At 39.5% G+C, this 26,207-nt stretch overlaps 1 protein-coding gene across 1 annotated transcript in view; it reads right to left on the bottom strand. All coding sequences in view use genetic code 11, as the record gives it.

The window, feature by feature from the left end:
* Positions 1-1,185: 1,185 nt before the first annotated feature.
* The window catches only part of EGR_04734 (Multiple PDZ domain protein), a gene marked incomplete at both ends in the record, with an annotated part of 34,876 nt that continues 9,854 nt past the window's right edge, over positions 1,186-26,207 (bottom strand). The window contains 17 exons of the mRNA XM_024493983.1: positions 1,186-1,342; positions 1,426-1,517; positions 4,575-4,691; positions 4,980-5,474; positions 6,503-6,972; positions 7,980-8,229; positions 9,361-9,468; positions 11,217-11,315; positions 11,543-11,683; positions 12,972-13,160; positions 13,616-13,944; positions 18,865-18,933; positions 21,912-22,055; positions 22,125-22,242; positions 23,766-23,858; positions 24,234-24,320; positions 24,838-24,941. Of these exons, the coding sequence (XP_024351548.1) occupies positions 1,186-1,342; positions 1,426-1,517; positions 4,575-4,691; positions 4,980-5,474; positions 6,503-6,972; positions 7,980-8,229; positions 9,361-9,468; positions 11,217-11,315; positions 11,543-11,683; positions 12,972-13,160; positions 13,616-13,944; positions 18,865-18,933; positions 21,912-22,055; positions 22,125-22,242; positions 23,766-23,858; positions 24,234-24,320; positions 24,838-24,941 (3,062 nt within the window). The remainder of the gene's footprint in view (positions 1,343-1,425; positions 1,518-4,574; positions 4,692-4,979; positions 5,475-6,502; positions 6,973-7,979; positions 8,230-9,360; positions 9,469-11,216; positions 11,316-11,542; positions 11,684-12,971; positions 13,161-13,615; positions 13,945-18,864; positions 18,934-21,911; positions 22,056-22,124; positions 22,243-23,765; positions 23,859-24,233; positions 24,321-24,837; positions 24,942-26,207) is intronic.

Below are 26,207 nucleotides of genomic sequence, written 5' to 3'. Positions count from 1 at the left end.
GGCTGGACTGGGCTATTCAGGACAAATTAAGGTTGTGCACACCGCTGAAAGGAGTCTAGCTGGCAGATTAAGGATAATTTGTGGCTGGAGTAAAACGCAAAATAACGATTTAATCGGGTGCACAAAATTGTAATGAAAAACAATTGAAATTATTCAATGATGGGGTAACACCAATTGAACTCAGACTTCAAGCTGGTAAGACGGTTTGGATTTATGCTGGTAAAATTATTTTCGTCACACACCGTACGGACTTCCCTATTTGAAGTGATTAAATCGACCTGAACTATCCACTCTTATGCCATAACTACTCAAACCATCTCTGCTAAAGGCATTGCGCTACAAAGAGACCTCGAAATACCTATTCATGTCTTTTACAAAGCTGCAACGACGAATCCCGAATCCTTTAAGGCTAAGAAAGTGCGATGTAAAACCCGAAATAATTTTTGGCACCAAGCGATGCTAATTTTATTATTAAAAGGCAGTAATTTGTTCGTCACATTTTTCCAAAATTTTTTCGTATGCAATTGTAGGTATACATTTGTAATCATGGTCCCATTGATACGGCAATTTACAGCCAAAATAATCTCTGACGGTGATTGTCAAAAGCCTTGTGAAAATATGAAAGGGAGGGGAGTAAGTCACATAAGCTCCAGCAGCCAGACTGGTCTTTTGTTCCTTTCTTTAAAACTACGGAATGTCTAATTTTATGTTCAGTTCTCAAGGATGCGCTTTTGTGTGTGGATATGTGAAAGAAACCCGTAGGAAGCTTGTTTACGTGCAGGAGGGGATGAGGCTTGGATAACTTCCGGGTGGAGAGAAGTATTTCTGCCTCTTCAATTCTAAGAGGAAAAAAGGTAGTGTTATTGGTCGTCTTCTTTCTTCCAATCACATAAAGTCATCTGAAAGTCAGATTTTTTCACTAAATCTTAGAAAAAGGTGGATCTTTTTTTACATCTTCCCTTTGTAGGAGCTATAATAATTTACAATCACTATCAGATCCACAAATAGAGTTTTATTTTTAAGTGGATTTAGTAACCTTGGGGATAATAAGATGGTAAAAGCTACAATTTGCAACAAGACTATGAAGGTTTCAAAACGGATTATTGTCTGCGGCAATAATTATTTTAAATAATAAAGCATTAGGAAGGTGGGAATCACATCTGTCTGGCTTCACAATGGCAATAGTCAGATCGGACCAAATGACGACTCTCCTTTCACATAGCCACCACTGTAAACGAAGCGAGATCGAGTGAAAATAAGGGGACTATCATCTCCCTCATCCGACTGCAAGTGAAACGGCTTGGCTGGCTCCACGATAAGAGGCTTGGAGGTAGGCAGACGTCTCAGCACACACGCATAAAGTTAAATACCACGGAAAACGTTAGAGTAAACTTACCATTTGGCGGATTCCGCCTGGATGTTTACTGTTCGGCGCTAAATGCTGCGGTGACAGAATTGATTGGAATCGGTTGGTTCTTCAGCCGACCCAGCCTTAGCGACACCGTCCCCTGCGCAGTCTAGGCATTGAAGAAAGATGGGCCATTAAGGATATTTATTTATGTTTTAAAGTTTGCTCATTTTAAGGAAAGTGATCATCAGGAATTTCCCTCACTCTTCGTTAGTTTATTTTATGGCAGTTGCAAAAGCAATTTACTTGGCAGAGCGCACCCGGCCACCATGCTGCTTTGATCCCCTTTAGGAGACGTGGACTTTTAGGGTGTTTTGCTACACTTTTGTGTGAGAAATTGATGTGACGTTTTTGATGCTTTCTACTCTGAGTGTCTGCTTAATCCTCTGTAAATAGATGAAATTAATACAAACCCACATTGTGATTGAAAAGTAGCACTGACTGTAAAATGCCGGTCTTAGGTTAAACTTATTTTTGTATTTTTGAGTTAAAACGTTTTTTTTCATTGCTACAAGACATTACGTGGACTCCCAATGAGCACAAATGGTCGAGCTTTTATTATCCAAAAGTGGCATTTAGTGCAGATCGTTACACTGCCAAGAAATAACTACGTGGTAATTGTCCTGATTAATCACAGGCAGTTGGTGTGAATGGTTTGAATTAATTTATCTTTCAACTAAACACATTTCAGACGTGTTTTAGGGAGCCGTCAAAATAGATGCTAAGCACAGTGATGTCACAAATATACTCTTGACTTTAATGACAAAATAATGACAATGACGAAAATTTATTAAAAGCAATCATACATAATATTCAACGTTCGTTTTATTTTCTCCAATTTGTTCATGCTACATGTTAATTTTTGAGTATATTAAAAATTAAAGCATTTGACGGTTCATCTACCGTCTAATGAAATCTAATTTTAGTCTCCAAATGCCTATCCCCACGCAAACCTAAATGCCAGTGGGCCCACTCAGTCGACGTGTTTAGCAGATTTGATGAAGTTTAGTGAGGTAATTTATTGGTACAATCCCCTAAATGATTCCATTTGATCCCAATTTAGTGATTCAAAGGCCCCTAGAGAATGGACAGGTTTTCAGCGCTAGTGCAAATGAAAAAAGTGGATAAGTGGATGGGGAAATGAAGTGTCGAGATCAGCGCTTACACCTGTCTGGGCGATCAACCGGGCAAATCGCGTCGTAGCAGGGCTAATAGACTGGCGTATAACATGATAAAGCTATTCAAAGTGCCAAATCCATGTACTGAGATACTTGATTTTTAGGATTTAATGATATTTTCTTCTACTACTCAATATAAAACTAGTTCACAAATAAAGGCATCTAGTCTGCGCAACGATGAAGTTGTAGGATACTCTTGTGCAGCAATATTCTAGGTAAAACTGAACTTAGAGAGCTTTTGCAAGTTAATCAACTCTATATAATAATGTAGCAGTTGACATTGACATGGTGGCGCATACATGTGTCCGAAATGTAATACTGCTGACTGTTGGAGGGATCGCGCTTTCAGTTGATGATTTACGAGGCAAAGCATAAGCGGCACTGGTAGAGTCACGAAAGAGGGTTGCGGTAGCCTCTGCGTAAAAGTAGCCTTGCGTACGGTCAACAGAGCAGGCCTAATTAATTTGCACAGCCCGGGGAAATTAATACCAACAGCAGGAGTCTTGTCGTTCGTGTTGATGGACCTTTTGATGTTGGTGGTAGTATCTATGATTATTTTGGGTTTATGAAACAATCATATGTGCTGCTTAAGGTTATAATATTAGCAAAAACAAAATTTCATTTAGTTTTTGCGAAACAAATCTGCTATGACTAAAATTTTGCACAAGAACGCACTTTTAATCGACAGGTAGTGATTTCATAAATAACCATTAATGTTATCAATAGTTGAATGATGTAGTCTTTCATGCCATTTAAATCAGTTAAAATATGGATTATTAAAAGTACACTGCATTAGTGATTAATTAAAATCAAATTAAATATAAATAGGGTCAAAACCATTCCCCGATTTTGTTGAAATTGTCTCCCGAAATCTCTACAGCTAATTCCCACAGCCAAAGTATCATAAACGGGTGAGCTAGAGCAAAATCATTTTTAGTACGACAAAATTTTATAAATTTTAAAAGCAATGTTAAATAAAGCCAGAGTTGCAGCATTGACCAGTGTGAAGTGTCTCAGTAAATTACAAGCATGCGGTCTAACTACGCAAGGTCCGCAGAGGTTCGTTTCGCTTTTGTTTGGGGAAGACAAACCAATTTTATATGGTAAGATTTGTGGGGTTATAGTGTTACAGTGTTTTCTCTACCCTTTCTACTAACTGCGCAGAAACCCTATCAGGACCCCAGGCACTCTTAAGGCCACTTAAATGTGACGTCCCTTCTCCACTCTATTTATGAGAATCGTGGAAACTGTACCACGCATTTTCCTTTTTTGATAGCCACGAGATTAACAATAAAAAGGGCGACAGGAAACTTGCTTACCAGACCAAGGGGCAAACATTCCAGCCAATGGTCATGCCTTGAATATATGATAAATAATTGTCACATTGTATAAGTAGACTGTGATTACTGCTTTTAATCGTATTCCAAAAACTATAACTTACCAACACTTCGCTTTAAGATTGTATTTGGATTTTTGTAACGAGGTAGTGATATTAAGATCCACAATGCAATTTATCAAAATGTGGAAACTGTCGTTCATCAATGGAGCCATAGAATGTTGAGTCCAGTGATAAACAAAAACAGGGTTCGCCTGTTTGTTAATGTGGGGCTTAGTACAAAATGCCGCCTTCCTTCAAAACAGCATCGGCTGGTAGGAAAATCATGTTTAAAGATCAAAGGTGCCAAAGTATGTCCAGTAAATGCGATAAACCTAGTGGTTTTAGGTTATTTCCAAACAACAATTGATAAATGGTGACTACTGTCAATGCAATGTCAGTCGCGAAATTGTTCACAACAATTTATTTAAACGTTATTTATATTGTTAAACCATATTTTTAACTTAGAGCGAAGATTTGGATTTACCCTCTTCTATTCAGCAGTACTCGTCACTGTTTTTAATGACAAGCTGAGCTACAGTGACTAACATATGTACCTAGACATCTTCTTTCAATTTATTTGAAGAATTTGACAAATATCAAAGTCACTAACCACTAGCAACGTAGCAACCTCTTCTTGAGAGCTGTTTTCCACGTCAATGTCATTGATGGCCAGAATTTGGTCTCCAATCATTATTCGTCCATCCATTTGTGCTGCACTACCTTTTATCTAAAACAAAACGGGGTTGTTAAATAAAAGCAGCCAATGCGGACATTACTTTGAAGCTGACTTTACTTTGAGTACTTTAATATGAAGCAGATCTCATTTCGCTAGTGTTGACACGTAAAGTGTGAATGCACTGGGCATTACGAATCAGATTCATCTCTGTTAATGCTCTAAATGTTCAAAATAAAGTTTTACAAGCAGAAGTATCACATTTTTTATTAATTATTACGTGCGTTCTATGTCTTTAAAAGAGTTAACTCTAAATTAAGATGTACTCACTAAGTCGCATACAATTACACCCAGACCCGATCTCTCAGTTCCCACCGCAGGTTGCTGGTTAGCATTCAGAGGTGTCGTTGGCGGGGTGGTAGAGGTGGTGGAAGAGGAAAAGGAGACGCCGTTAGCCGTAACAAGTGTGGGTCCGGAGCGCTCTACAATGCAAAGGCCGAGGCCACGACCGGGCTTTTTGAGGAGAACTGCAGTAACCTCCTGGTCGTACCACTTTGTCTGCACTCCCGCGCCTGGTCTCTCTACTACTAGAGTGATGAAGCCACTGTCGTTGGCGCAGTGGCTGGGGGAGGTGGCCGCCACTACACTGGAGAGGTTCAGTTCGCTCTGTAGTGGTGTTTGACCCGAGAAGGCCGCAACGATTGTCGACACTGCCACTGCATAGGGCAGGTTGGAGAGTGACTCGTTGTTTACCGCCAGTAGTCGATCGCCCGGTTTCAGTCGTCCGTCTAATGCAACGGCTCCCTCAGAGAAGATTTCGTGTACTTGAAGGACGCCCTATCATCGGGAAGGAACATAAAATATTTTAGTGCCTTGAGTATTAATAGCCATTTTTGTACATAATATTAACCACTACTTCCCCATCTCTCCCATCATTCTAGGTGACAGACTGTTTGTATTAATATGATAGTCATGGATCTGGGAGAATTTAAAGATATTAACAGTTCTAGTTCGCCCTTCTTCTTCTTCCATTTAACGGGGTACATACTTTAACCCACATTAATTAGCGTCTTAATTTGCTTTCGGTTTGGCCAAGTGAACACAGAATTAACTCCGACCGTAAGCTGATTATAATGTATTAAAATTGGCCATAACCATTACTGCTAAAGTGTCAATTCAAATGGCAGTATCTAGAAGGAACTTTAAGTGAATTGGACGCAAAAGGACATGGCGCCCCAAAAGTCGGTCTAGTGAGATAAGTCATTAATCAGAGCCGCCTACATAAACTTTTGTTAAACGAAAAAAATGTGTGTGTAGTAACTAGTGAGGAAATAAGTAATTGCGGAGGGCATTGGTTGGCATTTCACTTATTTCTGTTTTAACTCTCGTTTCAGTTTAATTTATTGTCTTCTTATAAGACATTGATAAATCATGTGAAAGAACAGAACCATCTTGATCTACCTTCACCTCGAGTTACGGCTGAGATAATAAAACGCAAATATTTTCATGTATGACATTTTTTGCGTCCAAATAGGTGGAACTGATCTCGCCCATCTGGGCATTCCGTAATCAACACACATTTTAGGATTAAAATTTGATAGGGATGGCGTGTAGATATGGTGAAATCTTGTTAAAACCTATGAAGGGCTGTTGGCAGTAAAAGTCATTCGGTTGTTTTGATTTTTTTGAGCTGACATTTAAGTTAACAATAAAAGTAACATTCGAATTCTCTAAATCTTCACTTCGAGTGGAAGAAGGTGAGAATCATGAACCCAAATCTTTATATTAGTGCCCATGGGGTTCCTAAATATTTACTTCACGCTAAGTGATCTATGCATAACCAGGGAAAAGGAATGTGATCTTACGAGAGAGGTTTCACTACCACCGATAAGGGAGATACCAAGACTAAGGGAAGGATTTTTGGGGATGCAAATGAGGGTCTTTTGGCCTGGCAAGATGGGCCGTGTGGTCGCCGACTCGGCCTCATCGCGACCGCCACCGTTCCTGCGGTTATGGGGGCTACGGTAGGCTGCAGCGAACCGCTCAAGCACCGTATCGTAGCGCCCTCGTAGTGCCGCCTCGCTGGTTCTACTGCTACCTCCGCTGCCCTCGTCACAAGCACTGACGACTCCAAGGGGCAGAACAGGAATGGGCGGACCAGCAAGTTGGGTGAGACTGGACATTGGCACCACTCCGAGGAAATTTTTGGCTGCCAGACGCTTTGCGAAACCGGGGATGACCGCATCCGGACAGGAGGCGCGGCGCGCCTCACTCGAGACTCCGATGTTTGGTGAGAGAAGGTCAAAAGTCTCCGAAACCGTTGGCTGGCGTAATCCTATTGTCAAATTAAGTATAGCATGCGGAATCGGTGGACGACACGTCCCAACCCCACAACTAAGGGAACTCCTTTTGCATCATAAATTTGATCTCAAATAGCTACCCTTCCTAAGGGAAGGTATGGCAAGTTTTTATTTGACAAAAGCCTGCCTAACTTTTTTATTTTACTAAAAACAAAAAAAGCTATGTATCAAATCAGGCTTGACATTCAAAAACAAGTAATTCCGGTGATTGTTTTTGAAATAGTTAGTACCTTTTAAATCCCGAATTTACATTTGTATTGTTAAAGTTTGGAAATGAAGGTATCAAGTCTAAATGCATATTTAAATGTGATTCTGCGCTAAAAGCTGCTGTGAAAGCATTGACGCGTCTGTCATCTTTCCGAGTGTTGTACTGAAATCATTTGGCCTCATTTGTACCACTACACTAACTTGACTCATGCACAACTGCCTCTTTCAGTGCATTGTTATAATTTGTAATAACAATAATCATTAAATATGCTACAAGGCTTAGTGCTCCAATAATTACCAAAGGAATAGAGGATTGCTTATTTCCTCAAAATTATCCAATCATAGTGATAAACTTACATGAAATTAACTTTAATGCATGAGACAAACTCATACATTCCATAAACAATGAAACAAAAGACTGATTTATAGAAAGCATCTTGGTTTGAAGGATTGCCGGACCCTTTACCGATATGATACAATTTGAACGGGAGTAAGTAATCGCCGGAATAAACAAGGTATAAGCAAAATGGCTCCGCTAACCCTTCAACTGGGCTAGATTCCACTGCAGATCAACGTACAACCCGTAAATTGCCCTACCACTTTGCGAAATAAATATTTATCCTGGAATTTTATCAGCATACAAAATGGGTGGTCTAAAATGCCTGAGGAAGATACTCGGGTTTCACTTTCTTGCCAATCGCAATAGAAGAGTAAAGAGAAGCTTCAATACACATTTTTCAAGAATTTCAGTTTATCGAGGCACGGAGGCACGTACCCTTGTGCTTGGACTCGCTGAGGCCCATTCCCCCCTTGGATGAGGCGATAGTATCCGCCATAGAGGCGAATTGAAGGGAGGATTTTTTTGAAGAGGCTGACGAAGCGGAGGAGTGCATGAAGGCGTGAATGAGGGAGGAGATGAGAGGTGCAGAGAGGCGTTTTCGAAAGCCCATTTTATATGGCTCCTCTTCCTCCAAAGGCCGATTCTCTCCCGTAAAAAGACGGACTCGTGACACCACTATCCGAACCTGCATGAGCAAATGTTAAGAGCTGAGATGGCAGTTATTGTTTCTTTCCAATCATCTTTTGCGCTGAGAGAGAGGTAAGGACTTAAAAATTTATCCCATTTCAATTCCTCAGGCTTCGAAATTGCAGAAAAATTTAAGGCAAAATATATCTGCCGAGACCAAGGTGGCGATTTTACTAATTTTCGTGAAAATTTAATAAAACTTTGCATTGAGATAAGTTAGAAGATAAATGCTATTTTGTATTTAGGCTGAAGGTGTTCTCTTAATGAAGAGCATAATGCATGGAACAGAGTTTTCCAGTTTATCCTTAACTTGATGCATTTTTAAAAATCATCGAGCAGAGAAATATAACGTAGCAATTACATTAATACGAAATGTCATCGTCGAGTCTTGTTTCATTTTGCCAGACACAGAGCAAAACTTTTTACGCTCTTTCCTTTCGATTTCAGGAATTTTCTAAAAGAAACGTCATTGCTCTTTGGATAAAATGCAGAAATTCTCATGAAATAAAGTATGGGACGTGATTTAAGTACCTGATGTTACTCTATGTAGGATGGCATGATTTTTTCTGAGGGTTAACATTCCCAAACTTGGATTACCCTTGCACGAGCAATCGGACAAACGATAGTTCTTGCAGTACCTTACTTTCACAAGGGCAGTGGAGCAAAGTGGTTTAGTGAAATTATCACACGCTAACTCGTCAAGTAGATAAGCCAAGTGAGATAGCTAAAAACGCAAGGAGTCAAATGACTCAAACGCCGATCTTACGCAAGGTTTACAAGCCATTTCTGGATATCCAAAAATACGACTTACGCTCTTTTTGCAAGAGAATATAGTATAGACAAACACACAACTGTTCTTTCAAATTTTACTGCCCATCTGGCGCCGAATTTTACAGTAATGGCATCGACGAACAGATTAATTAGCTTTACAAAATTAGGTATGCGTTCATTTGGAACTTGAAATTTCCCAAAATTGTCTTCCTTTATAGAGGTGGGGTAGTATCTTGATGAGAGACAGAACTTCGGACGGATTTATTCGGGTGTGTTGTATCAATGCGGCAACAGATTCCCTGCTGAATAGCATTTCGGGATGGATGATGTTAAGATCGGGTTGGTGTGAGCGACCCACCTGATGCCGAGCGGATCTCAGCCATTCCAGGACGGAGTCGTAGCTTGCATGTAAGGCGTCATGCCAGTCCACACGGAGGATCCGATCGCCAGCCCTCAGTGTTCCATCCTGCAAACAAATTTGCACAAAATTGTGCAATAACCACGTTTTTATAAGTTTCTACTTAGACTGCTGTTTAAAATACTCTTACAAATTTGCTTGAAGTGTGTTTGTGAGCACATCATCCAAGTTTTTTACCCTTGTAGATGGGGTCCAATCTAAGACAATTATTGAAAGACATCTTTGGTTATAATGCAAACGCCATCGCGTCAAATGTTGACGATTTGATAAATGCTACTATTCCAACTCATTTTTCACATCAGTCGTTCAGATGACTCAAAGCTGTGGTTTTCGCGAAAAAACGAAACTTGTTTGAGAAACGTAATGCCATTAGTAAATTTGCCTTCCTCATGTGACCTCTCATAATTAGGACAATCTCAATATCTAAGAGGAATTTATTCATTCTTTCGAATAAAACCAACAACGCAAATGAGGTTGGGAATATAAAAGTGTGCCGGAAAAGCATTAAAAGGTACAATTATGGCAAGGTAATGGAGAAAATTCAAATTCATTCCCACATAAGGACAGACTCATGGCAATAAATCTATAGTTGGGAAGTGAATGAATTAAGAGGTACTGCTGATGCTGCAGGCACTAGTAAATTATTCATATTACAACGAAGGTAAGCTACCCATGCTTAGCTTTATTCGACTTCTTTCTCTTATTTTTACTACAGAGACGAAATAAAGTTAGGATAGCTGCTAAAATGAAGTCTGACCAAACTCTTGCGGAGATTCCTTTAATAGGGAGTCGTAAAGTGGCGAGTTTTTCATAATCACTTAAATCATACGAGGACGTAGAAGTTATTCAAAATAACTCATCTTACGGGATTTCTAACTCGTTTTGCATGTCAAAAGAATAATACATGGGAATGTGCCATATGCATTATGGAAACAAGCAGTGCTTATGCTGATAAAAAAATTGACACTGATATGAATAAAAAGCAACAGGCTGTCGGAATTGTAAACCAAAATGAGAATGTTCATTACCCGAACATACTAAAACATATTGAATTCATTTGACTCCTAATCTATTCAGCACTTTGATCAGACAGGTCCACATTTGGTTCAGTAAATTACGTGGCAATCTCCACTACTGCGTTTCATAAAAATGATATGATTATGATACGGGAATGACCGTAACATCTTCATCAAATGTTAATTTGTCTTTTTTAAATGAAAACAGGTGACGCCTTCTGAACATCAGTGCTTGATTAAAACTACTTTTATTATGGAGTGGATAGCACTAAAATCTAAATGCATATTAAGCTGCAGACACTTATAATCGGAAATGGTAGTCACGCAACAGTAAATCCTCGGTATAGAGAAAATTTCTCAAACATCAACATTTTGGTGACTCGAAAGTTCTACATTTATTGTGCATAAACTGGAGGATTGATGAATTGCCAAAATCTCAACATTTATGTTGTTGGTTTTAACACATGTCTTCACTAAACATAAATTTGATTAGAAATGATCAAAATTAAGGCGAAATATTTTTCGTCGTGTATGCCTACATGCCCGCACATAATTATACTCTCTGTCTGGTCGAAAAAATTGACTCCTCTGCATGGCAGTGAATGCGACCTTTTGGTCGTATCCGAACAAGTGTTTGGATCCTTTCAAGACGTTTATTTTTGCCAATCTGGCAGCAACTTTTACATTTGCTTTCGGTTGTATTGGTGTTCAAGCAATTATTAAAGATGTATGTTTAACTGCATGCACATGTAAGGGCATCAAAATGCAATCCACTCTTACCAATGCGGCAGGGCTATTTTCAACCAACTGTTTGATGTATATCCCCGGTTCGTTGGTGAAGCTTTTGTCCATTATAGCGAATCCAAAGCCGTTACGACCCTAAAGGTCACGAACCGATTATGTATGAAGTTGCAAAAATTGTTGGTTAATAGTGTGGTGAAAGTTTTTACCCCAGCAAATGTTTCGTTTAAAAGTACAGAAACGGGAATTCAGCTTCAAAACGAAAAACACTCATTGCTAATCCTTATCCGTTTGTGCACTTATTTTTTGTGGAGATTAAATAACACTAAGGAGGCGTCATGCGGCACCTCAGAAGGAGCACTTACTCGTAGTAGGCGAGTGGCGTGAACTTCCTCAAACGTTGAGCGACCTATGGGGCTACCCTGAGCCTGCAGGGCACTCCGCAGAGGCAAATCTATCCCAGATGCTGTGTCAACACTGCCTCGACGACTAACCTTTTGGGAGTTCTAAAAATTCAATTGTTTATGAGTGCAGCATTTCACATAGAGCTAACTTGAGCAGGTCGTTTTTTCGTCTATACTTAAAAAAATGTAAACAAATTATTGTTATTACAAACAAGAAGTTATATGTCCATTATGCCGCAATGTATTTTTCAAGAGAATAATTTTGTCCATCATGATAGAATCCTGCCCAAAGAGGATACTACGTTAGCTTTTAAAATACGATACTGTTCACCTCAAATAAGGGAACCGTGCCACCGTTACAGTCTCAAACTGGGTTAGCTTCCTATTTGGCTCATTTGTCTGCCCACCTTCTTTCCTCTCTCTCACAAGCACGCGGTTCCGCACTTAGAAAATGCCATCTTCCTTCCTCCTCACGCAGCTTTCGTCCACTGGGGTCATAATGCTTCTCGAATAAGCTGTAATACAACTTTCTTTTGCCTCTTGCTTTGGGGTCAAGTAGACGCGTTAGCCTCCTACAACCCCAAGCCGGAGTTATGCTGATGCTACTGCTGGTTTTGTGTGAGGCTTTTGCTAGCCTCTCCTTGGTATGGAACGCCTTCAAATTCCACGCGATGCATGTGATGCACTTAGTCATAAAGGTTGTGGTTTCCATTGCGATCAGCATTCAACCTTTTATAGGGCACAATTACTATAAACACTGGCATTTTTCAACAGCCCCCTATTCTACTATAGACAATTTATTAGTGGATAATGCTAATGCCAACATTAAATGGTGTTTTAAATGAGAAGATACTAAATGGAATGCCCTAGGGAATTGTGCTATCATGTTCCGCCCACAGCACTATTTTGCTGTTTATATTAAATGCAATCATGAGTAATCTGAATCTGCATACGAACTATGATGGGACTTAAAGGCAAAACCTTAAAGATCAGACGAAGCATCAGACCACGCTGCAAATAACACGTTCAAGTCAGGTATACTTTTCACCTTAATTCGCGTTTGTTTCTGTGCAATCCAAAACGTAAAAATAACAGTCCATGAACCAGTAAAGGAGTCATTCACTCCATTAAAACTTAAACTGCAGTTAATTCTACCTCGAGACTAATAGAACTGTTAGAAAGGATGCAAATTTTACTGACCTTTAAACGGCAAAGCTGCCCTAAACACATCCCCAGCGATGTAATCATGTTACAAGCACTAGATGATGCAACGTTAAGTCAATGACGAGCGATGGTTGCAAGGCTGATTTTGAATAACGTTTGGTGTGGCATCAGTAGGGTTCTGAGCATACAGTAGTGGTAGAGACCTTAAGAACAACTGCAGACTTACTGTGACATAGGAAAGTGGCGCAACGGCCATGTTGGTGAGGTTTTCAGGATTCCGGCAGATCACGAAGCATAGAGAGGAGGGAGCTTTGGAACGTTTACTGGAGGATCTGTGCAGGACGCTAAGAAGACAAGAGCGGATCAAGGGACCGGCATTCAGATGGCTTCGTCCATAGAGGACATGTTCGTTGAGCTTAAATTTGCGAAAAAGAGATGAGAGTTAGTCAAATGACCAATGCCTGATGACTGGAATCGCCGCTGTGAATGGGTGAATGATATGATGGAAAGGAGCCAAAACTACATGAGGCAATTAAAAGGATACTGTATTATTATCGGCAATAAAAGAGAGCATCGAGGTTGTTACCTAGCCGAGTTCTGTTGTTCTGAGTACCATTTAGCAACGTGTCCCTTTCCTTACTCTACATTATGAATTTCGCCTTCGTTTTATATCCACCACAACCCACCAATCTAGTATTTTCAACTTTTCTACCGATAAAAAACAGGCAGATGATCTGAAATCATCTTTTGTCATACATCGCTTAAGGGTAATAACCGTCCTTCCCTTTTCAATTTTGCATAATCTTTTGCCTTACTGTTGCATTATATACGGCTTCTAATTAAGGCGGTAATATGTTCATGAGTGTCTACCTCAAGTAGCTGGTCTCCAATCGCAATGCGTCCATCCACCTCTGCGATACTTCCAGGTCGGAGGCCACAGACTAAAACAGCCATTTGATTAAGGTCCTTGTTTCCACATAGAGATATGCCGAGGGTCTTGAGGACGCGCCGATTGGTATGATTGGAGGGTTTCTGAAACGAAGTGACGGGGATTGTGGGTGAACTTAGTGGGGTTGTCGGCTGCTGGTGAGCTACTGGGTTGCGGTAATTGGAGGTGAGAATCTCTTGGATCTCCTTTACGGTAATTTCCACTATAATTATCTCACCGGTCAGTTCACCGTACTTCCTCTGAAGATTATCTGAAATGCAAAGTAAAATTAGATCAGATCCTCAATGCTATAAAATATTTCAATGAAGGCTCACTAGGTTCGACTGGGTACTTGTGCCTGTCCCATGATTGTTTCCTAGTCCAAAAAATAGCTCATAATCCTTCTTAATTCAGTAGCGTACCCATTAGATCCCTTTACCTGAATCCTAGTTTATTAAACGCCAATGCTCATGTCAAATCACATGATAAACTTGAATTTATATCACACAATTTGCTAAAAGAACACCTTGTAATGCGAACACTTATCCCATGAAGCTTACGCACCGATTAAATTGCTCTTAAATAGAATCTACTTGACCATTGCATTATGAAAATTTGTGCCGAAAATCAAATCAAACCCTTCAATTCTGTTTTACGCTTGTTTAAATACCCCTCAAATTATGCTTTAAGTATAGCTCAGGTGAATTGCTTCACAAAGACGAAACTAGTGGGGAGCACTTAACCAGGATTTCCTCCTATACTTGTCCATTAACCAGCCAAAAACATCGGCCACAGCATGATAAATAGCGCATGAACTTTTCTTATTTTTTCTCAAAGTATCACAATGAATTACCTTGAAAATACAAATAACTTTAATAGTTGTAGACCAAGTAGCATTCGTCGTGCCTCCAGTTATTGAAAGAAAAGTTCGCATCAAATCATTAGAAAAAAGTTTCGGTGGTAGAAGACTTTGGCTATTTGAATAAGTTTCAACATTTGAAAGGGAGTAGGGAAAGGGATGGGTTATTCTGACAAAAACTAAACATGAAACGCATGCAAACACACTTTATCGCTATATAAACATTTCCTTAGTTCATGGGTTCAGAAGATAACGCAACCAAGATCTCAGATTTTCCAAGCGTGACAGTTTTGGCGACGCCAGCGGTTGGAGGAGAACACTCAGAGCCGCTTAATAAATTAAATCCTTTCCTTTTATAGTTTACTCTATTGGATTGGATAAAAACCCAAATGTTTTTGGAATTCTGGCACAATTGGGCTTATTTCTTGTTAAACTCAACCGTACTTTGGCTTGTAACGGAAACATCCATAAGACCAGTTATAAGTTAGCTGAAGAAGGGGCCTATTTGGAAACATCACAGATTACAGCAATGGGATTTGAAATTGGTGGAGTACGAATTGGGGCCTCATTACAAATTGGAGCCGCCTGCCCTTCATGATTGCCATGTCCCACCTTTCTGTCATATTCACAAAGATTAATTATCATCTTGTTGAATCTCGTAAAGTGCAAGATTTACGTAGATGTAGAAGTTAATTTGTAGCTATTCACTTTTGGATCGGAAGTTTACAATGCCATAGTTTTAAGAAATCGAACTGAACTATGAAATAAACTGTGAAGCAAACATCGTTTGTCCCAAAACTCCTGTCTCTATAATCTAAAAACTATAAATAATGTGATGAGTTGGCTAATGAAATTGCACGTGCTTTTTAAGGCGAAATATTTCGCCTTAAAGGCTTTCGGTGTTAACGGCAAGCTTGTCTGGGGCATGCAAATGCACACACCGCCCCGTTCTGGCGAAAACACGATGACCTGGAGGGCAGTTGGGATGTCGGACAAGCCTGCTCCGCCCGAGTGCAAAGTGCTACTGCATTTCAACCGCGGTATATTTTACAGCCTCAATAAACTAGCATCCACTTTATAACTGATGAGAACAGGGAAAATGTTAGCCATAAATGAGGAAAAGAGCTATAAGTTAGGCGATTTCCCCACTTTGATCACTCATCACGAAACCACGGAAATGTAAACTGCAAATAACAACAGGAGCCAGGTGGGTGACCTCAAAATAATTGTCAGTATCCTCTCATGCTAAAATTAGATGTTGCATAGAGAGCAGCTATGAACCGCTTATATAATATATCAGTAAGATTGATTGCGGTGTGGCAAAGTGCTGGTAAGAAATTATTTGGCAGAATTGAACAATGGTTCAGCAAATAGCATTAAACGGCTTAAGTAGTTCTGTGTGTCTCCTTTTCTTAAAGGCACACATAATTTCTAAAATAGTCGAATTTTAAGATTGCCATTTTACCCTTGAAAAACTGTAATAGAGGTAGTGAGGAAAGCAGGAAATTGAATAAATTTCGCAGGTAAGGCCGACCACCTACGCCTTGACTCTTGCTGCGTTTCACTTTCGTCATCTATGTCGCATTCGCGATAAAGGGACGAATAATGGTAGTCAAGAGCTAACGTAAACAAAATGGGAAGTTTTCACATCATCACTGCTAAACAATAAGGAGTAGAAGAATCTTGATGTCGAACAAACCCTACCTCAAAATTACGGCCTTTAGAGCAAAGGTCGCCATGGCTTAAAATACGACATATGTATTAAAGTACAAGTGCACGCCAAATAAAAGGGAGCACTTGCACTTTTTTACTTTATATGTTTTGATGGCTTCAAACCACGCCCTCAACTAGCAAAGTGGCAGTATCGCCGTAGGTTCTGAATGCAATAACAATTCACATATTAACAATCAAAAATATGCACGAAATATTGAAAATGAGCAGACAATTTGGGGCCAGTAATTTAACGGTGTGAGTTACTCTAGCAACAACCGATTGAAGGTAAGTACTTTTATTTTGCACATTTTGGGCTGCTGCTAATTACCTACTTCCTGGGAAGGATTTCCATGTGTCACAAATCGACTTTTTTCGTACGCCATCAAATTTAGTTGCAAAATGACTCTTTTACTCCATCAAGGACTAAAAAATTTGTAACCATTTTGCTCGATAAGGAAATAGCTCGGCTGCGTGTTCCCGAGTTTGGTGAGCAAGAATAGTGTTATTGGCAAAAAAGTTGAGTTTGTTTGTTCTCAAGCTGCGATCATAATCATGGTCAAAAGCTTCATTGTGTCTGTTTATTGCGAAAAAGCAGGAGTTGTTGTGGTGTTTACTAGACCATTCACCAATAACACGTTTTCTTATTCTAAGACTCACCACAATTACATAGGTTCACTTGTCATATCTCAACCAATCTGATAAGTTACTAATAGCCGAGTGGTATCTCGAGTGCCTCCCCGACTTTTCTGGAAATCTAGTTTGCATAAAATAAGTAGGTCTACCCTAGGTCTTTCGATAATCCCGTGGAAGGTTTTCAAACCGGATTATCAAGAGTTCTTACTGTTTGAATTGATGTGGAACGATTTCTGATGGATATTGAGCTTTGCACTTGTTGGTCAGCTTTTTCTTCCTGGAGCTTGGAATTTCAGTAAATTATAATAATGTGCTCTTCTATCGACTAATTATGGTCAGGACAAAGGCACTCCTATCATTTTCTGTAATTAAAGTCTTCGACCTTTAATAGGTTAATTGTCAGAAGTAATATGCTGACTTGCCTCAAAACCCCTTTTTTGTCATACCCTTCACTTTGTTATAGTCTACTTTATCTTGATCCGCGTCTATCAAATGACAATAAGTTTCTCCACTACCATAAACATTAGTCGACAGAAAGAAATAGAAATTATAGGGAAGGTGTGTGTACCCATGAGGTCTCCTTTAGCTGCCATCCGACCTATAAAAGTAAACGCCTAGAGGGAGAAGTCCCTTTCATTGAGACCTCAGCAATTTAGGTGACAGGCGATTTGCTGCGCAGATGAAGGACTATTCTTGTAACTCACACCAAAAGGAGGCCTGACATTCAAGTGGCACAAAATGGAGGTAGCTGAATTTGAGCCAGCAGAATGAGCACCCTCTTTTCTGCATGCGCAATAGAAACTCTAATAGTTAACATCGGATGTTAACCTTAGCTACTTTAAAAGGTTGAATAATATGGTAAATGTAATTAGTGTTCCAACTAGCGATGGTTTACCCCTATGCTTATTCCTAATTGGTTAGTCCCGAAGGCAGCTGTGTTTGAGGGAAGGAGAAACTCCACAAAAATTGATATCAACAATGAGGTCAGATGTTTTGCACTTACATTTTATTACCAGTAAGGCCACAAACTAATTAGTTTATAAAAATACGGCGACTTTTCCTGTTTTTGGTGCGGCAAATTTTAATCTTGGTTACCAAAAGGGAGAGCACGTTACTAGAGGGTTTTGTGAATTTATTACCTAAAAGACGCAGAAGTGATTCCCAGAGAGGCATTTTAATTGCAACCTAGAAGTCTGTGCGTGCGTTCGAAAACTAATAATTTGTTAGACTTCTCAGCATAATGCAATATTTAACTTGATGTATTTAAAATTTGGTTGCATGAACAATGATCTGCAAATAAATAGGACTTTACATTCAGAGTGCAAAAGGGCTCGACTATAAGCCTCATAGAAAGACCAAACATTTGTATTTCTCCACAAGTAGGCTGTGCAGTCAACCCACAGTGCATATTGACCTACTTACATCGTCTGTCTTGATCGCAACTTAATTAACCAATTTGAAATAAGGCAATGCAAATCATCGTAATCTAAAAAAGACTGACCACCTGAACGTTAGCCTTTAAGATACCGGTTAAGCATGTCATTACGGAGTCTCAGATGATATCCAATAAAATTGGTCCTTCGTGCTCTCTTAAAAGTCGCATTTTTTAAGTACTGTAAAAAAGGTGGACATAATCTGCAGTAAAATCGCAAGACCTGCAGGTTGTTTCAAGAAAAACATGCTTCAGATGGAAGAATAGCCTCTAAATTATGCAAACTGTTGAGTGTTTGTGGAATTTTTATCAAGACAAGGCAATGAAACACTATTTTGAGCAAATCTGAATTTTGGCAATTTCAGTGATTAACAAGTAATTTGATTTTCACTAGCACGCGAATCATGATAAGCGCAGAATCCAATCATCTTAATACCCCTCTTCGGCGTGAACCAAAGTGAAATTGCATAACAATGGCGTGGTTTTGTAAAGCTAGACGGTTTCCTCGAAAATATGAAGGACTTCTTACTACAAGCATTAATGGGTGGCCTTACCAAATTCAGCATCGGTTACGGGGACGTAACAATAGGCACCCTCAGGATTAGAGGCGAGGACAGTTCGATCTTTGGGAGGGTGAATGGATTTTACGATCTTTTGTCCATTTTCCCTGGTAGACTGCAAACATTCTATAATGGGATTGGTGCACATTTTGTCTGTCAACACATGGCCAAGGATATATGATTCCGGTGATTGTACAAATACTGGCTTACGGAACTCCAAATTTGATAGTGAAACGTTACTAGATGTCATTTCTCTCATGCACCTGGTTGCATGTTCATTGAAGGGAACACACCGATGCGAAACAGAGTCGGTAGATTGTGTACGGCGCCGACTTGGGGTCTTGCGTTCATGAGATTCACGGCTTGACGAATGGGTGGATAGATGGATGGACGGATAGATAAATAGGTAGGCAGATAGGTGATATTGATATGAAAGGTGAGATGGGTGGAGGCAATAGGGCCACGAACACGTCAGGTGTGCACGTAAGCACATGCACACACACCTGCCCACGCGCCCGAAAAGTTGTTTCCTGATTGGCTATCACAACAACCAATCCATGGGGCGCTTTGGCGTCATTGATCTAGGTCGAATGCCAGGCCGACCATCTGCGGCGTGAAGGCTTGACGCCGGGCTTAGGGAGACAGCATCATGAAACTGTGGTTGAAGGATTGCAGCGAGACGACAAAGGCATGCTAGAGAAGAGTAGACCCGCAATCCATCACCAAACTGCAACTCGCTTTAACGCCAATTGGCAATCCTGTGGGCGGCAGATATGATGCACATTTTCAAGTGGCTTGATGCGTACAATCGCCTTCCCAGAGTTTCATTTATTTCATCGACTTTACTTCGTCATTGCTTTTTGCCATTCTTTTCAGTTTATTTCATTATTCATACTATGTAGCTCATACATTTATTAAAACAAGTCATAGGATATGGGTGTAGGTGTCAGATAACATGGGATAATGGGCGCTCATCGCTGACAATTTATAATCCTGTAACAGTAAAGTATTTTTCACTTACATGTAAGCTGTGCTTTACTTGAAAAATATCAAAGTGAGTAGTACTAGTTTCACAAGGCCCATCCGCCTAATTATTGCAGAGAGCGTTTTATTTCATCGAGTTCATTAAAATCTATAATCTTGTATAGATGAATTAGATGTCCCTCTTGATAAGATCTGTTGCTTTTCCCATATACTAGTTAGAGGGATCATTACTTTGGCTCATGGGCGTCAGAACCTAGCCAAAATCAGCAATGCTGATGGTTAAAAAACACAGCCTGCTGCGCAATTTATATGCATGCCTCCAGCCACAGGCTGGTGCGCCTTCATCCTCGTCCATTGCATCGCACCGGGCTCGATTGCACAATCGGCCAGGAGCCCTAGAGGAAAGCCAAACAACTCTCCTCCACTACACGTGACGTGAAAATTATGCCTTTGGAAAAGCGGAAATACTAGTTTCGCAGACATACAAAGGCACTAAGCTTGGAATCATGCCTAATGCTTGCTTCCATCATAATGACTCCCAGCATTGGCTATTATGGACCACAATCGACTTCTCGCTATTATTATGGTCAACGGTTGTCCGATTCATGAATTTTTTCCATTCGCCGTAGAGTAGGTTTAAATTTCAAGGTGTGGCACCGAAGGATAAGTCGTTTTTGTTTCTTTATTTAGAAGTTCGGAAAGTGGACCTTTTTAATTCTAGAAGGTTGATGCAAGTTTAAAATGTTAAGAAAAATGATGAAGAATGGTAAAACTGGTGAGATATCATAAACACTCTCTTGGAGTGCTGTTGCTGCTAAAGTAAACCTGCCAATTTTTTATTTTAGTTCCTAAATGTTTGACCTCATTGAGCGACTAGAAAAGGGAGAGAAAAAGTATTTTTGCTGATTTTTCTACATAATGTTTCCTGAAGTTCATTAAAGACGAAAGCCAACTTGCCCTTAATAGATAAAATATCAGACTGAGGGTAGGGGAACTAAGATCAGGGCCTGACTGACTACTTAAGGGAAGTGCGTAGACAAGTTGCAACTGTGAGGTCTAGGTCGCTTTCTCTTGCCATTTGGATAAAGGAGCGAAGAGCTTACTTACTGTATCGCTAAAAAATTTTGGTAAACCATAGCTTGGGTGGATAAATATATCTGGGATTGATCGACTACCGCTTATGAAAAAACTGGGACCAACACAATTGAACACGGCAAAAGTACCTTTAACAACGCACTCTGGTGGTAATATCTGCAAAAAATTGCCCATTTTAAGGGTTACATGATAGAATCAAAAACTAAATACCGGCATTCTGGGTAATGTAGATACTTAAACTCAACTTACTCATTCAGTTAAGTCATTTTCTTCGAAATAATATTCAACGAAAAATGAAAAATATTTCCCAGAGTAATTACGAAGCGGTTTTGCCGCAATTCTGAGGCCTGTTTACCTTACAACCTGTAAATTAGCATTCTGCTTAATTAAGATGGTACATGGACAGCGATAGACTTTTTCGTCTCCAGACCGTTTGCCGTAGATCGTGATATACTTAATCACAACCGCATTCCGTCCTCTCCAGTGAGCTTAGGTAATGAGGCTATTGTCTGACCAACTTTGCACATCTGCATTGACTCAAAGTCCCCTCAAACTTTGTTTCGGTTTCCGCAGTCTGATTGATACTTCTCGCGTTAAAAGTGGAATGAAAACTACTTTAAAACATGTTAGAAGTGAATTTAACGCTGGGTAGTGAATGCAAGGGGTTATGCTAATTGTATCGACATAAAAGGACTTGTCTGGTATGACTTATATTAAAATCAGCGGCTATCCATCAGCAGTGATGGCCATAAATATTTTTTATTAAGTTCGGGACAGTTTTGTTAATTACTGTGCATTTTTAAAGCAAGGTTGTACAAACCAACCTTTGATGTAGGCGATATTCACTTTAACAGCTCTGCTAGAATGTATTAAAGGTTGTTTTAAAACTTAAAATAGTTATTCAAAGTTTTATACATGAATAATTTGAGTTGAGGACAAATTTGTAAGGATTTTCAACCTACTATAGCAAGACGGATCCAAAAAGCCAAGATTGGCATTTGCTTTGGGTACGGGCGCAGATTTACCAAGTTTAGAGAGGTCAGAGCCGGGCACCTGCATGAATCCACCCTTGGAAAGATCCCGGATACACCTGAGCATCTTCTTTTCTGTTAAAATGATTTAGTTATCAGTGAATAATTCTCTGTTACTTGCCACAACCGTCTGAACAAACATACCAGCAATATTCTGACCGGAGACTTTCTCATTTATGGGTACTTGTTCTTTGCTTTTGAATTGCTTAACGCCTTCATGGCTCGTCTTCACTGTAGACGCATATTTACTCAGCGTCTTTTTCTACAAGTAATTACAAATTGAATTCAGACTTCTTTTATAAGCTTGACATATTTCTGTGCTTTTGCAGTCAGCGAGCACGCGGAGACTTAGATCTGCTTCCTAAGAACAAACCTCGAATAAGCGTATGAAGTGTACGAAAGTGTACGAAATGGTGCGTAAAGTTAATAAATCCCCTTGGAAGGCTTATACGGAACCTACGCTGTTAGGTTTTTCTAGACCGATCATGCCTATTACGCAGCATATGAAGTAACCCGATTGTTTGAAAGTTGCTATGCTATAAAAGGGCCTCGTGATGCTGCTAAAACAATGCGATTTACTCTAAACCGGGAAGACGATACTCTACTTTTCTTCCTTCATGAAAAGCCCACTTAGGCAGTGTCTATGTCTGCCTTACCCTGGGGTTCATTTTCATTTTCTCATCCAGAAGTAAAGTCTGCCGGGAATTGAGAAAAGGATAATTTTTAGCTATCACTTACTGGATTCAGACAATGCATTTAGTTTATCAAAGTTTTGAAATTTTTAACCTATTTAGTTATGCAGTTAACCACCCCTTGCGGCGTTTCCTTTTGATCCAATTAAAATGCATAGAGAATGAAGGATTTTACCCGTCTAATCCTTTACTTATTTTGTTTCCGCTCAGATAGCTTAAAATCTTGCATCGATGTCTCAGTGATAACTTTGACTTTATCCGTCTAAACAATAGCGTAACAGTAGCCACACAACAATTAATTGTCTACCAAATACTTAAACATTGTTGAATAAGTTAGCATCTTACATCTCGTTGAGGTGCAGGTGGCACGATTTGATGAGTCTTGTGCGTGGAGAAACAAAAAACTTGCATGATGCTGGGACTAACAGTTTGATATAAAGGAGTGATTCCCCCCAACTGCTTTGTACGCGCGAGACCCAAGTTACGAAAAACAGCGATGGTTTTGAGGGGAATGAAACACACTCAAAAAAGCAAATTAGTAGAATGAGGATTGAAAATATAATCGTAACTAGGAGAAAAATTTAAGGTAAATATATGTGAATAATTTGATGAATTTAAATTTAGGCTTAGACTTAGATGACCCGCATCGTTCCGAAGCTTCCAATTATGCATACAAAGTCAGAATTAAAACCCTAAAATGGGCTACCTAACTCCGAAAATCTCTCACCGGATTGGAAAATATACGATTATTTAAACATTGATGACGATCTTTGCTTAATGGAGTGTTTACTAAAAGCAACAATACCTAGAAGTAGGCTGAATAATATTGTGTTAAACAGTTCGAGAATGTGTTGTTCATGTTCATTATGGAGAAGCAACTGGGCGGTGTGATTAAATGCGTATGATTTTAAGTGGTAATTAAGTAATGGACTTGACTATCTAGAGTCGGAGTGAATAAAAAGCGGCAAAGTAAGGCGGTACGCAATCAGTCGGCCAATGGAGATGAATTGGACAAATAACTACGACTACAATATCTGGGACCTGGACGGCCGTATGGCATAGTATCCAACACACTTACTTCTCACTTTCTTACCTTGGCGCATGCTGATTTTCTGCGTTCGCCGTTGCGAATTTGCCGACTTGATTGATGTTCAGGGGTTTCTGGATTTGAATCACTACTACTGAGCTGTAAAATGAGAAATCCCTAGCCTTGGCACTTCCGTTATTCGTTCTCGCACATTGTCAACATTAGCTTAAAAATTGACATTTTTACGATCACACCCTCTACACGGCTTCATAGTCTAACTCTTCAAAAATATTTTTTGGAATATGTAAACATAAATGCATAAAAGATTCTAAGTACCTAAATAAGTGGTGTTTGCAACTAATTAATGAAATTATTCGAATACTCTTTTCAGCTCTAAAAAATGTATGGAAATATGGCAAGACGACTTTAGAGAAGGACATTGCTCAAAAACTCCTGGCTATCGTTGGCCAACTGCACGGTACTTTAACTACCTGTATCGTTACGTAATGAAAACCAAAATAGAGAGTAGCATACTGGAGGGCATTCCCTGAGGCGTTTAACAAGAAGGCGCATGGGCTCTGCATCTTGAGGATCAGCATTGGCCACTGGAGTATTTTCTACCTTCAATTATGAAATAATCTTATAACCATCACAATTCCGAGCTATCAAAAATGGAGCTAACTGTGTCTGCTTACAGCCCAAGGTTGAATCCACATCTCTCGCGTGTTCTTAAAATGTCTCCGCTTAAAAACATTTATCACTGTATCGTTTGATTACAATGAAGAACAGTGCCTAAGTAGGAGAAGATATGGCTTCATGCATATTATCTCAACAACCAGAAGAACAAGCAATTTTCACTGGTAAACTTGTCGGATTTTCTTTATTTGTGCAACCTGCTCTAAATATGTGCCAATAGAAAAAAAACTTTAAAAGAAGTGGATAAAGTTCGAATTTTAGGTGTGCTCTGGTTATTACGAAGCTTTCCCAAGTATATATAGTTACGTTAGTCAGAGGTGGGCAATTCTACATGTACTGCCTTAATATGATTGCTATGAGATCTGTTTGGGGGTTGCTGCGGCTTGGAGGGATAGTATAAAGTTCTTAATGGAAGTCTGAACCACATGAAGGCGACTTTTACCTTCAAAATTAAGTCGCCAACTTTCAGGGGTAATTTGGGGGATACTGAACCCAAGTCGCATACGATGGCACCCGCAAGGCGAATTCCGCACAAAGATCCACCTTCTAGGTAAAGAATATAAAGAGTACTCGTAAATATCATTTTGCGTGATACGGCTCCGTGACAAATTTGAATTTGTCCTTTACTTCGGCAAATTGTAAATTTTAAATTCTTTGTATAAACACTGCGTTCTGAGTGCGCTAAGTGAAATTAATATCAGTTTCCACTCAGTGGCTTTTCCAATTAAGTAATTTTTTGCTACGTGCACTTAGCATTGGAACACTCGAGTCTGGATTCCTTAGGTCATTAACCAAACATCTTATAACTATCGAAGTGCCTATAAAACGATTTTGTATCGCTCATGTAATTCGAGAAATTATCCTAGGAATGAACTCTTTCTAAAAAACCGATAGGATTTTCTTCAAAAGAATATGTTTTTAGACACTAAGAAAACTTTCATGAATTTAAGTATTTAAATCCGGTTTAGGAGCAGAAAACTGCAGTGCTCGAAGAAGGAAAATAGTTGAAGGTCATAAATACAGTTACAGTTGTGATAGAATTGAAGACCATGTAGCTACAAAAGAGGCAGATGGTATACACAGATAAAATGGCATTTTTCTTATGAAATCACCAAGGTAATAGTTGGAAGGGCGTCTACTAAAGTTGAAGACCACAACAGGACTCTGGATGATATATTTTCTGCTCTTAAATTGAATGACACCCACCCATCTTACCACATTATTCAGTATTAAAAACTGAGGCGGCTGAGGCGGAAAATTAATTGCTGAGTCCAGCAGCATGAATAATTAGTTCTTCTAAGGAAAAGTGTATAATACAAAATTCCGCAAGTTTTTCGATTTGTAAAACAAAAAGCTAAATATTTTTCTTCAGCAGCACCATTTCCCCGTAAATAGCAAAACGTGACTGACTTGACCAAACGTATTTCGTTTGTATTAAACCATAAACCTTTAGGCCCAAAGGTCTTCCATTTTTACAAACGTACATTCCGTTTAGATTTTCAACCTGCATGTTTTTCGGGATGGTTCAAGCACGTAAAGTTTTAGCATTAAGGTGTAAAAACAAGCGAATTTCAACCGTTTACATAGAAAGTTCACATAATCTACATTTAAACACCCAAAGATACATTGTGAGTTAGTGAAAAATGTCAGGCACACTCTTTGGAAGCTTTCATAAATCCATGCTCTTCTTCTTCTTCCATCAGTTTTATTTCTATGTGAAGCACCAGGCATCCTTTTTGACTTCCACCAATTCGCTACAGCAGTGTTTGTATTCACAACCACATATTTTATAAAAGTGCTGAGTGAGCTTAC

Source organism: Echinococcus granulosus, assembly GCF_000524195.1.
Source record: "Echinococcus granulosus chromosome Unknown EG_S00031, whole genome shotgun sequence".
Taxonomy (NCBI): domain Eukaryota; kingdom Metazoa; phylum Platyhelminthes; class Cestoda; order Cyclophyllidea; family Taeniidae; genus Echinococcus; species Echinococcus granulosus.
This window is presented reverse-complemented; position numbering and strand designations above follow the sequence as displayed.